This window comes from Lagopus muta, chromosome 1 (assembly GCF_023343835.1).
Source record: "Lagopus muta isolate bLagMut1 chromosome 1, bLagMut1 primary, whole genome shotgun sequence".
Lineage (NCBI taxonomy): Eukaryota > Metazoa > Chordata > Aves > Galliformes > Phasianidae > Lagopus > Lagopus muta.
Window position 1 is genome coordinate 49,965,732 of NC_064433.1, and position 15,874 is coordinate 49,981,605.

Below are 15,874 nucleotides of genomic sequence, written 5' to 3' on the forward strand. Positions count from 1 at the left end.
TACTCATTACTTCAATTCAAGGAGGTTAGGTTTTTATTAATTTTTAACCACTGGGTAAGTTAGAGCTATACAGGGGTGACCCAGGACAGCTGGTCTTTGATGGATCCAAGTTGGAGAAAGAGAGTGCTGCTCACGGGATGGCTGCTGCTCTGGGTTCATTAGATCTGCCAACAGCAGCTGGAGGAGAGCACGGCCATCGCCTGCATCCCACATCTCCTGGGAACGGCACAGCTTGGGCTGCTGCTCTTGTTGCCGACGGGGTGGCCTCGAGTTTGTTGGCCTGCGGGGCTTCCAGGGAGCTCTCCAAGAGCCCAGCAGCTCTCGGTTGGTGAGGTGGAGTTGGGCCCTGGATTTATTTCAGGTAGCTTGGAGTGAGGCAGTCATGCCAGTCGGCTGGCTTTGCCCACATTAACAAAATGCATCCAGCCTGCCTGTGATGAGCTGGTGGGGCTGGGCCTGACCGCTGGCATGGGTGCAGGCCTGCAGCCAGCCGCTTGTTTTGCTGGCAGCAGCTTGGGAATCAGGTGAAGGAGTAAGAAGCTGCAGTGCAGCATTACGGGAAAGCCTGCTCCAGAGACTTCCTTCCTACCCCTGCCAGTGCTGCAGCGGCTGGCTGGCACTCTGTGCCCAGTGCTTGTCCTTCCACATGCGTGTGCTGGCTGGAGTAAAGGTTGATCTGGATAGCTTATTTTTTAAATAGTCTGTTGCTGTGCTGCCTCTCAGACCCGTGCAGGGTAACCTGATGGGATGCCTGAGAGCAGGGCATGCTCCTCAAGGAAGTGGCTTTGGAAGGAGGGATGCTGGAAGTGTGGGGGTGCTGCCGCAACCTGGGCCTGCCTGTGGAACTCGTAGGAAAGCTCTGGGGATACCGTGGGTACCGCTTAGGCTGGAGGGGTGGTGCAGGCTATTGCTTGGCCCACGGCTGCTGCAGGAGGAGGCACATCTTGCAGGGTTCAGCCTTGCTGCTGGGCAGCCTCGCTGCAGAGGTGTCAGTGTCGAAATGCAGCCTCTGCTCGGGAACGCTCGCAGCCCGGCTCTCGGACGGGCGCTAAGTACATTGACGCCTTAGGCGTTAATGAACGCTTCAATGAGCCAATCTCCGAAGGCTGCGCGGACTTTTCCAGCCGAGCCCCGCTCCCGCTTTGCTGCGGCCCCTTTAAGGGCCTTCCTCCCCCTCTTTCCCCCCCCCCCCCGCACCATATTGAGGAAGGGGAGGGAATGGGGGGGGAGAGGGTCACGCGCGGGCGCGGGCGCGCGCGAGCCGGCGGGGGGGCGGGGCGGGGCGGGGCGCGCGGGATTATTATGGGCTGCGGGCGCCGCCGCCGAGGCGCACAAGATGGAGCTGTCTGCAGTGGGGGAGCGCGTCTTCGCCGCCGAGTCCATCATCAAGCGGCGCATCCGAAAGGTGCGGGGGGGCGGCCGGCCCGGCCCGGGGCGGGTTGGGGGTGGAGGGGGGGTGAAGTCCTCCCCTCAACCTCCCGTCTCACCCCCGCGTCTCCTCCGTGTGTTTTGCAGGGCCGCATCGAGTACCTGGTGAAATGGAAGGGCTGGGCCATCAAGTGAGTGCGGGGCGGCGGGTTGGGGGGGTGCGGGGGACCGCGGGGAGGTGAGCTCCGCTCTGACCCGCGTCGCGGTGCCGCCCGGCAGGTACAGCACCTGGGAGCCCGAGGAGAACATCCTGGACTCCCGCCTCATCGCCGCCTTCGAGCAGAAGTGAGTGAGCGAGCGAGCGGGCGGTGGGGGGCTGCGGGAAGGGCCCCCCCGGGACGGCCGTAACCCTTGGCTTTGCCTCCCCGCAGGGAGCGCGAGCGGGAGCTGTACGGGCCCAAGAAGAGAGGACCGAAGCCCAAAACTTTTCTGCTGAAGGTAACTCTTATTTACATCCCTCTGGCCTAGCGTGGTGCATCCAGCCCCTCGCCGTGCCCTCTGTGCTTGGCCTGAGCCGGGGGCGGCAGGGCCCCCTCACGGCCTCTCCCCTCGTGGCCCCATCCCTTCCCTTAGCACGCCGTTCCCCACACCCCGCTCGCTGGGGGAGCTCCCATCTGTGAGCTGCAGGCACTGGGGAAGGAGCGGTGCTTTGGTGCCCCAGTAGACCCCTCGCCGTCATCCCAGCCTGCTTGCAGCGACTGTAGTCCCAGTGCAGCCCTGACCCCTCGATTTTACTCTTTTTTTTTTTTTAACTAAGAAATGTGTTAGCTGGGGGGAGTGCTGTGGGTGTGCTAGCCCAGAGGCAGAGCTGCATGCTTTGCTCCCTTCTCCTTCCATGAGCATTGGGGTTCAGACAAACTCGGACAACGCACCTCAGTGTGACTGAGGCAGGTAAGGGAGATCATAGTTTCGATCCCATATGAAGCCCTGGAACATCTGTGCAGTGAGGTATCTCCATCACCAGCTCTGTCTGGAGCTCACAGCAAGTCCTCACCCCTCTGTGCATGTTTTCCCGGTGGGTTAACGCTCCCCTCTGCCTGGCAGCAGCAGGAAGCTTCGCTCCGGTTAGCCTAGTGCTTGGACTGAGTGAGAGGGGTAGGATGTCGTCTCTGTTTCCTGAAACAAACGGGGGAAAGGTAGGAATGGGCGCATGCTGATGCCCTGAGCAAAACTCAGGGGACACGGTAATCCCCTGAAAGTCCCTGCTTCAATGTCCTCCGCCTGTTTTTCTGCTAACAGCTTTCTGCATCTGCAACCTGAAAGCTACAAACGCAACTGATGGGTGCCACCTCGTAATCTTTGTGCAGGGAAGCTGGGCTATGTGGTTTTTCTGGCAGTCATGCATTAAGTGAAACCCTGGTGTTTAGGTTTCCAACAATGCAAAGGAAAGCTGAAAGGGAAACCACCGCCTTAAAATAGTTCTCCACTTGAATTAAAAAGCGCTGGGATTTGTAACACCTGACATCGTTCAGCAGTAGGAAAGTGTTGTCTTTGTTTATTCTGTGCTTTTGACACTACTGTGTATAATCAGTTTCTTTTCTTTTGATTCTGAGTGGAGTGTGGAAAAATCTATCGCCAATTTTTCATTCTCATTCGCACAACAACAAAATCCATTTAAAAAAAAGAGAAAAAGCAAGAAAAAAACAAAACCTTGTTCCTCCTCTTCTCCCTTTGCTCTTTAAACCCCTCTAAACTTGGAACCTGAATTATTCAACAGCATCCTTTGAATCACATCCCTGACAAGTTCCTGCGGCACATCTTCCTTCTGCCAGCTTCTCAAACATTACCCAAAACCTGTAGGTTTGTGCAGCTGGTGCAGTGCTCCGGGGAGGGTGGAGCTGTCAGGAAGGTGCCCGGCTGAGGGAAGCATAGATCAAGCAGAGCCCTGGTGCTCTCTTTCCAGAGTGGGGACAGAGCTGGTTCAACTGCTGGTGTTCCACTTGCTGCTTTTTGCTACTCCAGAACCTGCCCTAAAAATAACGCCCTGGGCCAGGCAGCAGGAGGTAACTCAATCTCTGCCAGCCCTATCTCAGCTTCTCTGAGCTCTGTTCAGGCAAATTGCAAGCAGCATGGCTGCCGCCAGAATGGTTGAGACCAATGTGCATCTTGATCAACAATTCTGACCTGCTGAAGGTTGGCCTTTGCCAACCCCACAGCGCTGCTCTGCCTCATGCGTCGCTGACAGCGTTTTTGGTTCTCGGCTTCCAGTGAGAATTTCAGAAGCAGGGGAAGAAATTTGACTCTTGCATCCCAGAGGGAGTCTTTGAAGTTGGCAGTAAGAACAATATTCTTTTTGATCTGCTAGCTGAACAGATTAGGCCTGGTGAAATGACGTTGAAGTGGGAGCCTGGCCTAGGGCTGCCTTGGTAGCCTGCCTGCCCTTGGCTTGGTGGCTTGCTAGGATCTCCCATATGTGACAGGGCTTAAACTTGGGCTTCTGAGTCTCCAGTAAGGCATGGAAATAAGTGCTCCCACGTGCCACCGTTCCCTAGCCTGGGGGTGTTTCGATTTGCAGATGGGGATAGGTTTATCCAGGGATTAGCTGTCAAAAGCTGCAGATAGGCACCCGGGGGGATTTACAGAACGCATTCCAGCAGGTTAGAGGCCCGCGCCTTTGGAAGAGCTTTGAAAAGCTACATCTTCAGCCACCTGCTGCCTTTGTGAACTAGGCTACTGTTGCTGAAAGCTGCCTAACACTTGCCCTTTCCATCAGGCTGCTGAGGGCAGTCACAGGCCGGGCGTTGTGATATCGCTATCAAGATGGCCGGCATTGCAAGAAACCCCTTCAAACCTCAGCTGCAGAATTTGGGGGCAGGAAATGGGACTTGATCCTCTGCATGCTAGGGGCAAACTTTCCCACAGCTGACTGAGCTCAGGCTTGGCGGGAGGCTGTCATTCTTGGGAGGCTCCTGGTATGCCGTAAGCTTTGTGCTGAGCACTCGGAACGGGCAGCGCTGCACACGAGGCTCTTGCTGCAGTGCTTAGATGTCTGCAGAAGGTTTCCTTGAGGACAGCTTGTGCAAGGTTAGAAAGCAATATCGACCTGTCATGTACACTGTAGTGATCTTCCTCTCTCCCTCTGCTTGGTTTGCTCTTTATGTTTTGCTTTTCCCTCGGCACTCCGCTGCGAGGAACGCAAAGCTCACCCACTAATCTAATAAAGTGTAGTGAGTGCTATTAAGAGACAGAGCCCAGTCTCCAGGCTCAGTGGGTGGCTAGCAAAGGCTCCTCCTCGGGATGGCTGCAGATACACGAAAGGAAAAAAAGGCTGGAGAAGGTTAATGGAGGGATAAGTAACAGAGCAGAGTGAGAGGGGACATAGGGGCAGAGCAGCGTGTTGTTCTGTCACTTCGCCCTTCCTTGAACTCTGAAGCTGGAGTTGGGTTTCTTTTGATCTCCTCCCTGTTCGTAAATTATCCCCGGGCGGTTTGAAAACAGTCCGTTCCCCTTTGTGGCATTTTGTTCCCCTATCCAGTAGGGAAGCTGTAGTTTATGGCGGTGTTGCTCGGGAGAGCTGTGCTATGAACTGGCTTGCCATTGCCTTGTCACTTGGAAGGCTGCAGAAGAAAAAGGGTAGTAAAAAGGCAGAATGGCAGCCAAAAAGGGGAAAGAAGAGCTGGTCGGAGCAAGGACTGTGGGAATGCAGGTGGAGAATAAAAGACAAAGCAGAACCAGTAATGTATGAGAGAGCGGCGCTACTATGGTGCAGCAGTGGTGCTGGAAATCACTTGATTCTGAAGTAATCAACTAGAAATCTGCTGCTTTGCAAGGTCTTTTTTTCTTTTTTTAACCTCCCTTCCCCTTTCAGATTGCAAAGGTTTTGATACAAATCAGGTAAGCAAGCCTTCACAAAGCACGTGTCAGTGCATGTGCTTGTGTGCCTCAGTGCGTTCAGGGAATGAATGAACAAATATGCGTGCTGGGCCTCAAGGGACATTTATTCAGAAATAGTAGGGAACAAGGGAGATAATACTTGTTCCCAGAGGCAATGGGAAAGAGCTGCACAAGCTAAATAAAGGTGATACAGATCCCAAAAAGGGAGTGGGGGGAAGGGAAGCAGTTGCCTTGCTCCCGTGACAGAGCACTGCAGCAAGCCTCCAGAAGCTGCTCCTGATGTAGGCTGAGCTGTAAGCAGGCAGCAAATTACTTATGTACATGCTGAGTACTTCTTCGGTGGTGAGCAAATCCTGCGGGTGAGAACAGCAAAACCCCAAGAGGTAGCTTCCATTTGGAGAAGTTCTCAGCTGAGTAACTCGCTGGTGATGCAGCTGAAAGGATTAAACAGGTTTGGTTTTAAAGACTTTGTGCTCATGCAGCTCTTGAGCGTTTTAGTGTCGTGGGTCTGAAGCAGGGAGCTGCCGACCTGAATGCTGAGTCTTCTGCAACCCAAAGGTGCAAGTCGCTTAAAGTTGGAAGCCAGAGAAGGAAATGACTGAGCCCCAAAAGCATGCTGTCCTCAGCAGGGAAGAGGCTCGAGTTTGTATAGCTGATGCCTGAATAAACCTGATCCTGTAGTAGGAACACTGATCTTTGCAAGTGAGATGATGGTGGGGGCTGGTCGTAGATAGAGCATCTTGATACTATTTTTCTTGAAACCTTACCTGGAAAAACAAGCTGAAGGTAGGTTGTGTATCTGCATATTGTTCATTGAAACCGGCACTGAAGCTGGTCGCTGGGGACAGCACCTGGGGAGGGCCTGCCTCACCTCGCTGCTTAACAGCCTGGCCTCAGCAGTCCGTGGTTGGTGTAGGCTGCTCAGAAAGTACCAAAACTGGAATTTAACGAATGCAGGGAGGAACTGGAAACACAGACACACAGACAAACAAAGGAGACCCGGTGGTTCTGGCACACTGGGAAGGTCCCAGCCATGTGCGTTGGTCTGTGCTAGCTGCTCTATAAGCACCAAACAAAGACAGGTCTCTTAGTCAAAGCAAGACAGGGGCTGATTAATGAGCACAGGCAGAGAATGTGGAGTCAGTGGGACTTCGGAAGTGGCTGAGCAGCAACTATCCCAGCATTATCATTTTTTTTTTCCTTTCAGTTGTTGGGAAACTCCACCAAGGAATTCAGGGTGTAGAAAGCAACTGTGGTTGTTGGTAACTGCTTCCTTTAAGCTGGAGGGCCAGGGCAGACAGAATCATATCTAACTATTAATTTTCTGTACTGTTCAGGGCACAGAGTGATGCGTGAGGCTGAGTGGCACAGGTGAAACTTTGGTCTGCATTTTCACATGTTACATGGGACAGAGGCCTCTTGGTCACAGTCCTTTTTAAAGCCAGGATGTACACAGCACTGCAGGGAACAACCTGACGTTAGCCAGGGAGGAACAAAATGTCTTCACATCCCTGTTCTCTGCTTGTTCAGGGTCTTCTGTGACTCTTGCTGGGCCCTCGGTGGGAGTCGAGGGGCAAAGGGCTCTGAGCTCATTGTGTGAAAGGAAAGGGCGCCTGGGCCCCTCGCTCAGATCTGTTAGATTGCTGTCTTGACAAGAACATTTTTTTCACCAGGCGTTCCTTCGGTAGGAGGCACAGCCTGCAGGGTGACAAAGGAGATGGTGTTGGAGTACTTAAGCTCTCAGCTGGCAGGCAGCCATCCCGATCTTGGCTGGTGCGAGGGGGCAATCGGAGAGAGAAGTCGGGGAAGAAAAGCAGCTGTCTGTAGCACTGCAATTCTTGTTGTGCCCACGAGGTGGAGGAAGCTACTTGCTAGCTGGGTATTGATGGGAGAGGGGGTTCAACCCAGCTCCAGGTGTGGGCTACTTCTGCTTCCAAGAACCAGTGAGAGGCATAGAGATGGGGTTTTGTTGGGGTGAGGAATGGTACGCGGGAGGCTGCATGAGGAGTGGGCTGTATGGTGTTCCAACGGACAAGGCAGTGCCTTGTTTGCACTGCAGGATAGGGATAGGCAACTTATTTGAAAACTCAGCTCCAGATCTCTGCGGTTCTTGCTCTTAGCTAAGACAGCTTTATGAGATCACCATCACCCACCTCCATGTTTCTCAAGACCCACCTTCAGCCTGTTTGGTGGAGCAAACAAGTCTGGTTGTGGGAGCTACCTGGATGTAGTTCTCTTTGCCTTCCTCTTGTCTCATGCTCATTTGCAGAGCATGTGGGGCAGCTCCCCTCCCTTGGGACTAGTACTTAGTTTAGGATGCTAACTCAACAGTGGCCAAACAGTTAGTGCTGAGGATTACCAACTATTAGGAACCGTTGCTTGTAACATGGCTGGAGCCTGGCAGTTTTCTCTGCTGGGAAATATGTGCCAACAGGGGAGTAATTAGCTGCACATAAAGAATCTGGATACCCTCCTTTGCTTGTACAGGGACTGTGCCACAGCTCCCAGCAATCCACGCTTGCAGACAGCACATGCATTCCACCCCATCTCCCCATGCAGTCCTTAGCATGCTTGTTGCCACATGATGGTGGCATCTCTCCGCTGTCATCAGGCTGGGGATGAAACTGGGAGTTGGGTGCTGAAAGTGGGAGCTCACAGTGTTGGAGCTGACACTGAGAGCATGCAGGGGGAGTGATGAGCTGGCTCATCCCTTCTGTGGAGCAGACTCATAGGGGCACGTTGACTCACCAGCGGATTGAGTAGGAGGATGGTGTGGACTCGTGCTCGTCATTTATGTAGATATAGATGTGATATGGCATTTCCCTTCAGCGTGAGGCAAGCAGTGTTTGACCTGGGATTTGGCTGCACTTAGGCTACCTCTCTGACCCTGTTTTTGTCTCTCTCCCCACCACCGCAGGCTCGGGCCCAAGCGGAGGCCCTCCACATTGGGGATGTACACTTTTCTGTCAAGCCTGGTTCTAGCACCTCGTCTCCCAAGCTCCACTCCAGCGCCGCAGTGCACCGGCTCAAGAAAGACATCCGGAGATGCCACCGCATGTCCCGGCGTCCCCTGCCCCGTCCCGACCCCCAGAATGGTGGAAGCGTGGGAGGGGGGGCTGGCATCCGTCCCCCCGTCTCACCCTTCTCGGAGACCGTCCGCATCATCAACCGTAAGGTGAAACCCCGTGAGCCCAAACGCAGCCGCATCATCCTCAACCTCAAAGTCATTGACAAAGGTGGGAAGCCAGCCAATGGGGCCGGGGCCCTGGCTCGACCCAAGATCCCTTCCCGAAACCGTGTCATCGGTAAGAGCAAAAAGTTCAGTGAGAGCGTCCTCCGCACTCAGATCCGCCACATGAAGTTCGGCGGCTTCTCGCTTTACAATAAGCCGTCTGCTGCGCCAGCCCCCTCTCTGGAGGGCAAGGGGGAGGCCGAAGGCTCCCAGGCGGCCTCCTGTGGGCTCATGATGGGCTCCACCCCGTACGATGCCCCCAGCTCCAGCTCCTCTGGCTGCCCGTCGCCCACGCCCCACTCCTCTTCTGACCCGGATGATTCTCCTCCGAAGCTGCTCCCCGAGACCCTCAGCCCGGCCATCCCCGACTGGCGCGAGTCAGAGGTCCTCGACCTCTCCATCCCACCTGAGTCAGCTGCCACCAGCAAGCGTTCTCCCCCTGGAGGCTGCAGCGGGGCGCAGACGCCCTCCTTGCCCCTTTCCTCTTCTGACCCAGAGCTGGAGGCCGGCGACTGGCGTCCCGAGATGTCCCCTTGCTCTAATGTGGTGGTCACGGATGTCACCAGCAACCTGCTCACGGTCACCATCAAGGAGTTCTGCAACGCGGAGGATTTTGAGAAGGTGGCGGCGGCGGGTGGTGGGGGAGGCGGCAGCAAGTGAGCCAGCCAGATCCCCCTGCTCCAGGGATGTGGGGGTTCTACCTGCGAGAAGTCGTGGTGTGAATGGCTGTCCTTGGTTCTCTCCTTCTCCCCTGCGCTGTCCCTCTGCCCTCACGGCCACCCTTCCTCCTCCCCCTGCTGCCCGATCCCTCTGGTGCAGAGGCCAGAGTGTTGCAGTGGGGGGAGTCAGGAGGCAGGGTGGGCCGTGGTTGTTTGTCCTTGAATGTGGTGGCGTCCAACTGGCAGCGGAGCCTTTGGGGTGAGCGTGTTTCTGTGTGCCTGCGGGGTGGCAGGGGGGCTGCACCTCCACCCCTTCCCCTTCCATCTTTGAGTGAAGAGGAGCTCCAGACCCTCAAGAGGTGGGTGGAAGGAGAGCTGGAGCCTACACCCCTGAGCCTTTTCTCACAAGGTGCACACAGTCTCTTCCATTCCTGTATTTTTCCCCTGCTGTGACCTGGATCCTACCGTCCTTGCCTTCCTTGGCCCGTGGCCTGGATCTGCCATCTCTGTGCTGCAGTGACAGATCCAGATGTCCCGCAAGGAGGAGAGGGGTGTGAGGTGAAGTGTCATAGCTGCAAGGTGCTCATGACAAAGCTGGGGTGGCTGAGAGAGCCCCACACAGCAAACATCCCATGGTGGCTTCTCTGTTCCTGCAACTATAGGTGCTACCTTGGCAGTTGTATGGTCACTTTTGGGCAGCCTGGTGTCTCCTCTTCCCCTGCATCTTCCAGCGTGCTCAGCTTTGCAGGTGGAATGGGAGAGAAGGGGAGCCTGCCTCCAGCCAAACCTTCCTCCTGGCATTTCATCACTTGCACTTGTTGGGGGAGAGGGCATCAAATACCCCTCTCCCCCTCCAGCCCTTCTGTGGTGGGAGTGGGAGCACCCGTCCTTCGGTCTGGGAGGAGGAGGTGGTCTCCTGCCTCCTCAGCAAGCTTCCCCTGAACCTTTTTGCTCCCTCAGAGGGAAGGATGGGTGCTAAGGTGGGTGGCGTGCTCTACCCACTCCCTCTCATCTCTCCTGCTCCCCTCTCTCTGTCTAGGATGTCTTGGAAGGAGTGTTACCCTCTGTTTTTCCAGGATCTGAAATGGCCCCTTACAACTGCCATCAAAGGTGCTAACAAAAAATTGCTCTCACATCATAAGCATGCGTGCTGGCTCTCTCTGAGAGCACCTCTGGGTTGATACAGACATTCCTTCTCCTTGGCCCTTGCAAGTAGGAGCAAGGGAGATCACAGCTCTTTCCCTGATGCTCTTGTCATGCCCCAAACGAGCTCTCTCCTCTACCTGCCACTTCTGGCTTGCTTATCCTAAGCACCGTGGTGAGATGCCACTCCTTCCTCTCCCTTCTCCTCTACTTGCATGTGGTTGGGCTGTAGGGGCGAGGAAAAGGTGCTGATGGATCAACCCATGGGAGAGCCTCCCCTCCTAGCCTTGTCCCCACTGCTGGGATTGGGGCAGGGGGGTTTTACTTCTACGTCTGTGGTGCAGAGGTGGGAAAGGGTGGAGAGAATTCCCCACTCTGAGGCCTGCAGCTGTGCCCTGAGCGGGTGAACACGAGCGGAGCTGACCCTTTGGTGCTTCTGCATGAGGGACAGGGTGCTGGCAGCCGACTGCTCTGGCAGTGCTCCTGCCTGGAGCTGTCATTTTGTGGTCTGAGGGTAGCAGCGAGGCGGTCTGTGGGATAGAACTGGGGTGGCAGAAGGACCAACTGACCGCTGACTGTAATTAGAGCCTCTCTAATTGCAGCTCCTCAGTGGGTGCAGTGAATGCCTCGCTGCCTGCCCACAGGAATGCCTCGCAGCGGATGGGGTTTGTGTTGGGTTCAAAGGGGCTCCAGGTGCTGCGATCTCCACCCTTGGCACACCTCTTTGTTTCTCTTCCCTTGTTTTAAGAGCTCAGCAGGTGCTTTGGGGATGCGGCTGCATTCACAGCTGAAGTCAGGGGCAGGGAGAAAGAGACTTCCCTGATCCATTCACCCAAGCTAAGGCTTCCTATAACGTGTTGGACTCGTGTGCGTGTCTGTATTAATACCTGCCTGTATTCTTTGTGTTCTTACTTTTGCATCTTTCCTGCGCCTGGCACACCCAGGGTCCCTTATTTGAGCATAGCCTATCCACTGCTTCAAGGACGAGCAGTCCATAGTTCTGGGGAAAAGCTCTTCCTTAGGGAATCAGCGAGGAGATGCTTCTCTTTTTTCCCCTTGTAAGCAACAAGAAACCACAACTATTTGGAGGCTACAGGATAAGAGGAGCTTTATGGGGTGGATGCAAACCGGCCTGTCACCTTAGGTTGTTCAGTTGCTGTTTGGTGTGTATGTGGTGATGTGTTTTGTTCTGTGATAATGAGGTTCTGAAACAAATCGGAGCGTTTAAGTGGGAGATAAAAGGGAACTTTAATAGGAAACTCTCGATGTGTTGTGGCCAAGTTGCGTTCGCTTGGCAGACTTCTTTTCTCCGGTGTCTCTTATATGGTGTTCTTTAGGGGCGGGGGGCAGGAACTGTGTAGTTGAAGGGGTTTTGCCTTTCTCCAGAGTGACAAGCAAAGGGGACCGTCTGAAGAGCACACGGTGGGTCATGGTAGGGGTGCTGTCGTGGCAGGGAAGCTCGTGCGGTACATGCTCTTTGCAGAGGAGGAAAGGAGTGCCATCCAGCTTGCAGACACAGCTCAACCGCCTGCGCGACGCATCACTCCCTGGTTGCGTCGCCAGGTGGGAATCAAACCCTGAACCTCTGGATCTGGAACACAGATCCCCTGCTGCTTCCAGGTAGAGGCTGCTATCTGGAAGTCTCCAAGTGCCCTCGGGTGGACGCGCCGCTTGGGGCCGGCCAACCGACCTTCGTATTCATGTGGGTTACGCTCTTCCTCCTCAGTTTTTGCCCTTGCTCTTTAATGGAGATGGGAAGGAAGATCCATCCGTTGCCCTTTGGAAAGGGCTTGAGGTTGAGGGGAGGAGTTCATTTGAAAGTATCCCCTTCCCTTCCCCGTACACCCTAGGAAAAACAAAAACAAAAACAGGGAGATATTCTCTGTGTCTGTGCCATGTTTGTTCTCTTGTCGTCGTGTTTTTAGAGGAGATTTTATGATGGAGTGGAAAAAGTGAAATGATTAGTTTTGCATAAAAAAAAGAGAAAAGCTTAAAAAAAAAATTTCTACAGGGAGAGAGAGAGCGAGAGAGTTTAAAAATGAATAATAAATGCGGTGATTGCACAAACTGTAGCGGTATTAGGCGGTCCTTAGAGAAAAGAGTATTTTGTAGTATCGAAGTATGTGTGTCTGGGATGGTGTTTGGTTGCTTGACCCGGAGGGAAAGGCATCCTGGGACTGGCAGCGATCTCCGAGTGGAGAAGGCGAGTTGCATGTTGGAGGAACCCCGTCTGTCTGCAGCCCCCTCTGCCCGCGCCTCCCACGTGTTGGAGTTCCCTTCCCTCCCATTCCTCTCCTGTGAGCTAAGGTGGAGTCTCCAAATGGTTTTTCTGGCCGAGCAGCCCTCAGCAGTGGCCGCTCCTGGCCCACCACGTGGAAACAGTTGACTTTCTTTGCATGCACGGCAAGCTGCTAAGATTCGGGGTCAGCATGTACCTTTCCTGCCAGATCGCCGCCTTTTCTCCCTTCCCCTTGTCAGAGCAGGATGTAGCACGGTGGGCTCATCTGGGAAGAGGATGCACCTCCCCTCCGTGGGGTCTTTTTAAACTGAGGCAGGGGAGGTTTAGGTTAGATGTTAGCAGGAAGTTTTTCACCCAGAGGGTGGTGATGCACTGGAACAGGCTGCCCAAGGAGGTTGTGGATGCCCCATTCCTGGAGGTGCTCGAGGCCAGGCTGGATGTGGCTCTGGGCAGCCTGGTCTGCTGGTTGTCGACCCTGCACATAGCAGGGGGGTTGAAACTAGATGATCATTGTGATCCTTTTCAACCCAGGCCATTCTATGATTCCTAGTGTTGGGTAGGGAATGGCAGTTTTCTTGCAGGATTCACCACATCAGGTCAGAGAACCCAGCCCCATCCGCCTGTCCCATCCCTGACTGTCACCACGTCTTCAGGGCAGGTGAAGGAGCACTCAGGCTCTGCTGAGGTTGAGATGCACACCCTCTTCTCCAGGTTCTCTCTGGGGAGAGGAGGGCTCCAATGGGGTTTTGCGTGAGAGGACCACGTTCTTCCACTCCTGCTTCCTGGAGTTGTCCTAATATTGTCCTAACATTTCAAAGCAAGGAGGTGTACCATGGTGCACTTGTTTCCCCATCTGAGATGGTCATGCGTTCATCTGGTGTGGGGAGAAGGCAGCCACCCAGCTCTAGGGGACACTAGGACAGATTTTCTCACCTGGACTTCTCTTGGCTTAGCAGCGGTAGGCAATGGGCAAACTGCTGCCTCCCGCAGCCTGTGCTGTTCCTGGGGATTTTCTCTTCTCTCTGAGCTCTGTCAGTGCTTCCCACAGCTTTCGACTTGGACCCGCCACCTCCTGGCTCATGCTCTTCTCGCTGAGCAGTGCGGGACCAGAGAGGTGTGCAGACAGAGATGCAAGCTCCTTCCAGCGTGGAAAACGAGCAGACTGTGGTGAGCCGCTATTGCGTTTTCAGCAGAGAAAAGGGAGCATTTCTCCACGTCTCCCCTTTCTGAGATTCCCAGGGAGATTTATGAGATAATAATTGAAAGGCAAAATAGAACACCACCAATCCTGCTCTTCACCAGGTAGGAGCTGTCTGTGAGCTGAGTCTTCCTAGGGATTCCACTCCCTTTCCCAGCCAGTCTCCACGAAAGGGGCTCCGGCAGCTCCTGGCGCTCGGAGGTGGCCGCATCCCAATCCCTCCTGGTGGGGATGAGAATGTCTTCCCTGGGCTCTGCCCTGCTGAGGGACACTGCCCCAGGTCCCCGCACTCCTGCCTGCTGTGGGGCAGCGTGGGAGCAGATCCTTCCCCCAGGGAGGTGTAACAAGCCTGGAGCGCGTGCCTGGCTGCGTGCTGATTTTCCCCTTCCCCACCTTCCAACAAGACCTTTCCTTCCTTGCCTGGCGCATCCTTTTACTCCAATGTCGCTTGCTTTTTGCTGCATCTTTCAATAGCCCAATAATCGTGCAAGAGCTGGGATCTTATTTACTTTTTTATATAGAAATCTATAAAAGAAATGCCCCCTTCCCTCTCCCCTACCCCCTTCTCCCCACCGCCCTCCTCTGCGCCGTGCTGCCGAGGGCTGGGTTTGGGGCTGGGCGTTAGGAGCTGCAGAGCTCTGCTGGGGGACAGAGGAGGGCTGAGCATGGCTTTGGAAGTGCCCTTCTCCGTGCTTCCTGCCCTAGGTGGCTCCAGCAAGCATCTCGATGCTGTGGGTTTGAGCAAATAAGTGGCTTTATTTCTAATTTTTTTTTTAATTATTGTTTTTTGTAAGGTCCACCCCAGAGCACATGGTTTCTTTTTGGGAGGGACAGATGAGAGGAGACGCTGTCTCCATCCTTGCCTGCTCCCCCTTTGCTCATCCATCCGCCCCTCCATCCTCTGCTTTCCTTCTCACGTAGGGTTCGGTCCCCATCTGTGCAGGGCTTGGGTTTCTCCCTTCCTGCAGCTTTCTCCTCCCAGCAGTGAGAGGTTCTGCCCCCAGCCCTTCCGGGAAGCGCAGAGGCTCAGGCCATGCTTTTAAGCAGAACCCCTATTCCAGCATTGTTTTTCATTTGTTTTCTTTCTGCATAGATAGCCGCCCAGCGGTGACAAAGGACAGGGCCCTGCCTCATCCTTTTCTCCCTCTCGCCCTCCCCAGTGTCAAGCATAGGCTGAAACTCCACAGATTCTGAGCTGTGGCAGCACTGGAGCCCTTTTCCTCCTCATAGAGAAGGTCAGAGCTGCTCCCAGAGCGCTGGGGGCTCCAGTGCAGCCCATCCATCTCCTTACCTCCCTCACTCAGCATACAGAGTGAAGGCGGTCATTTTTTTTTTTTTCGTTGTTGTTGTTTAATTTAAAACAAATATGTATCTTTTTTTTTTTTAATTATTATTTTGGAGGAAAAAGAAAAACATATAAAAATTGTGCACGGATGAATTGTGTATCTATATATCTCTCTCTTTTTCTTTTGTCTTGCGGTTTTCATTTTTCAATAGAGCGTTTGCCTTTGTTGTTTTCTGTTCCATCCAGTTCCCAGCTGGCTAAACTCTGAGCGGAGGGGGGGGGACACGGTGGGGGGCGATGGGATCGCCCCTGCCCAGCTGCCCCCACACGGAAGCGGTTGGCTCCAGGTTTGGGGTGGGGGTTGTGCTGATGACTCTTGTATTCTCTTGTACATTTTGTTCTTTCTGCTGCTCTTGAATATTGTATCGATGCCAGAAATGGGGAGTTAAAAAAAAAATAAAAAAAAAATAAAAAAAAAATTAAAAAAAAAATGGAAAAAAAAAAGACACACACACACACAAAAAAATAATAATAATAACCCCAATAAATTGTTACATTCCAAAAGCTGCTGTTGTCTTACTGTAAGAAACACTGAATGTGCACAATCACAGCCCCAAAGCACCGTGCTGGGCTGGAGCCCATAGAAATGCACAGAGGATGCCAGGAGTTGAGTCGTTCCTGGAAGGGCCCTGCGGTGCATCCACAGCTCCACGAGTGGCGGGGCAGCTCTCCAGCAGTGACGTGCCTTGGCTCAATGGCAGCAGGGAGCATTGCCCACCCAAACAGAATGTGGCTGAGGCTCAGTGCCGCTTGCGTTGTGCTGTTGGGTTGGCCGTGTCTCCGTGTGCTACTGGCC

The 15,874-nt window shown here is 54.1% G+C and overlaps 1 protein-coding gene across 2 annotated transcripts; it reads left to right on the top strand.

The window, feature by feature from the left end:
* Window positions 1-1,279: 1,279 nt before the first annotated feature.
* CBX6 (chromobox 6) lies at window positions 1,280-15,522 on the top strand. Of its 2 annotated transcripts, none has more exons than XM_048934423.1 (5): window positions 1,280-1,405; window positions 1,516-1,559; window positions 1,648-1,713; window positions 1,800-1,866; window positions 8,180-15,522. In XM_048934423.1, exons 1-5 carry the CDS (start codon window positions 1,337-1,339, stop codon window positions 9,152-9,154), a joined length of 1,221 nt encoding a protein of 406 aa, XP_048790380.1. In that variant the 5' UTR covers window positions 1,280-1,336; the 3' UTR covers window positions 9,155-15,522. The 2 variants fall into 2 exon arrangements, with proteins under 2 accessions (XP_048790380.1, XP_048790387.1); XM_048934430.1 differs by having other exon boundaries at window positions 8,234-15,522.
* The last annotated feature ends 352 nt before the right edge of the window (window positions 15,523-15,874 follow it).

What these genes read in the sequence shown, in the direction of transcription:
- CBX6 (XM_048934423.1), top strand. Translation starts at nt 1,337, where the DNA reads ATGGAGCTGTCTGCAGTGGGGGAGCGCGTCTTCGCCGCCGAGTCCATC. An exon ending in ATCGCCGCCTTCGAGCAGAA is followed by an intron (nt 1,714 to 1,799) that starts GTGAGTGAGCGA and finishes GCCTCCCCGCAG; the next exon opens with GGAGCGCGAGCGGGAGCTGT. An exon ending in CCAAAACTTTTCTGCTGAAG is followed by an intron (nt 1,867 to 8,179) that starts GTAACTCTTATT and finishes CCACCACCGCAG; the next exon opens with GCTCGGGCCCAAGCGGAGGC.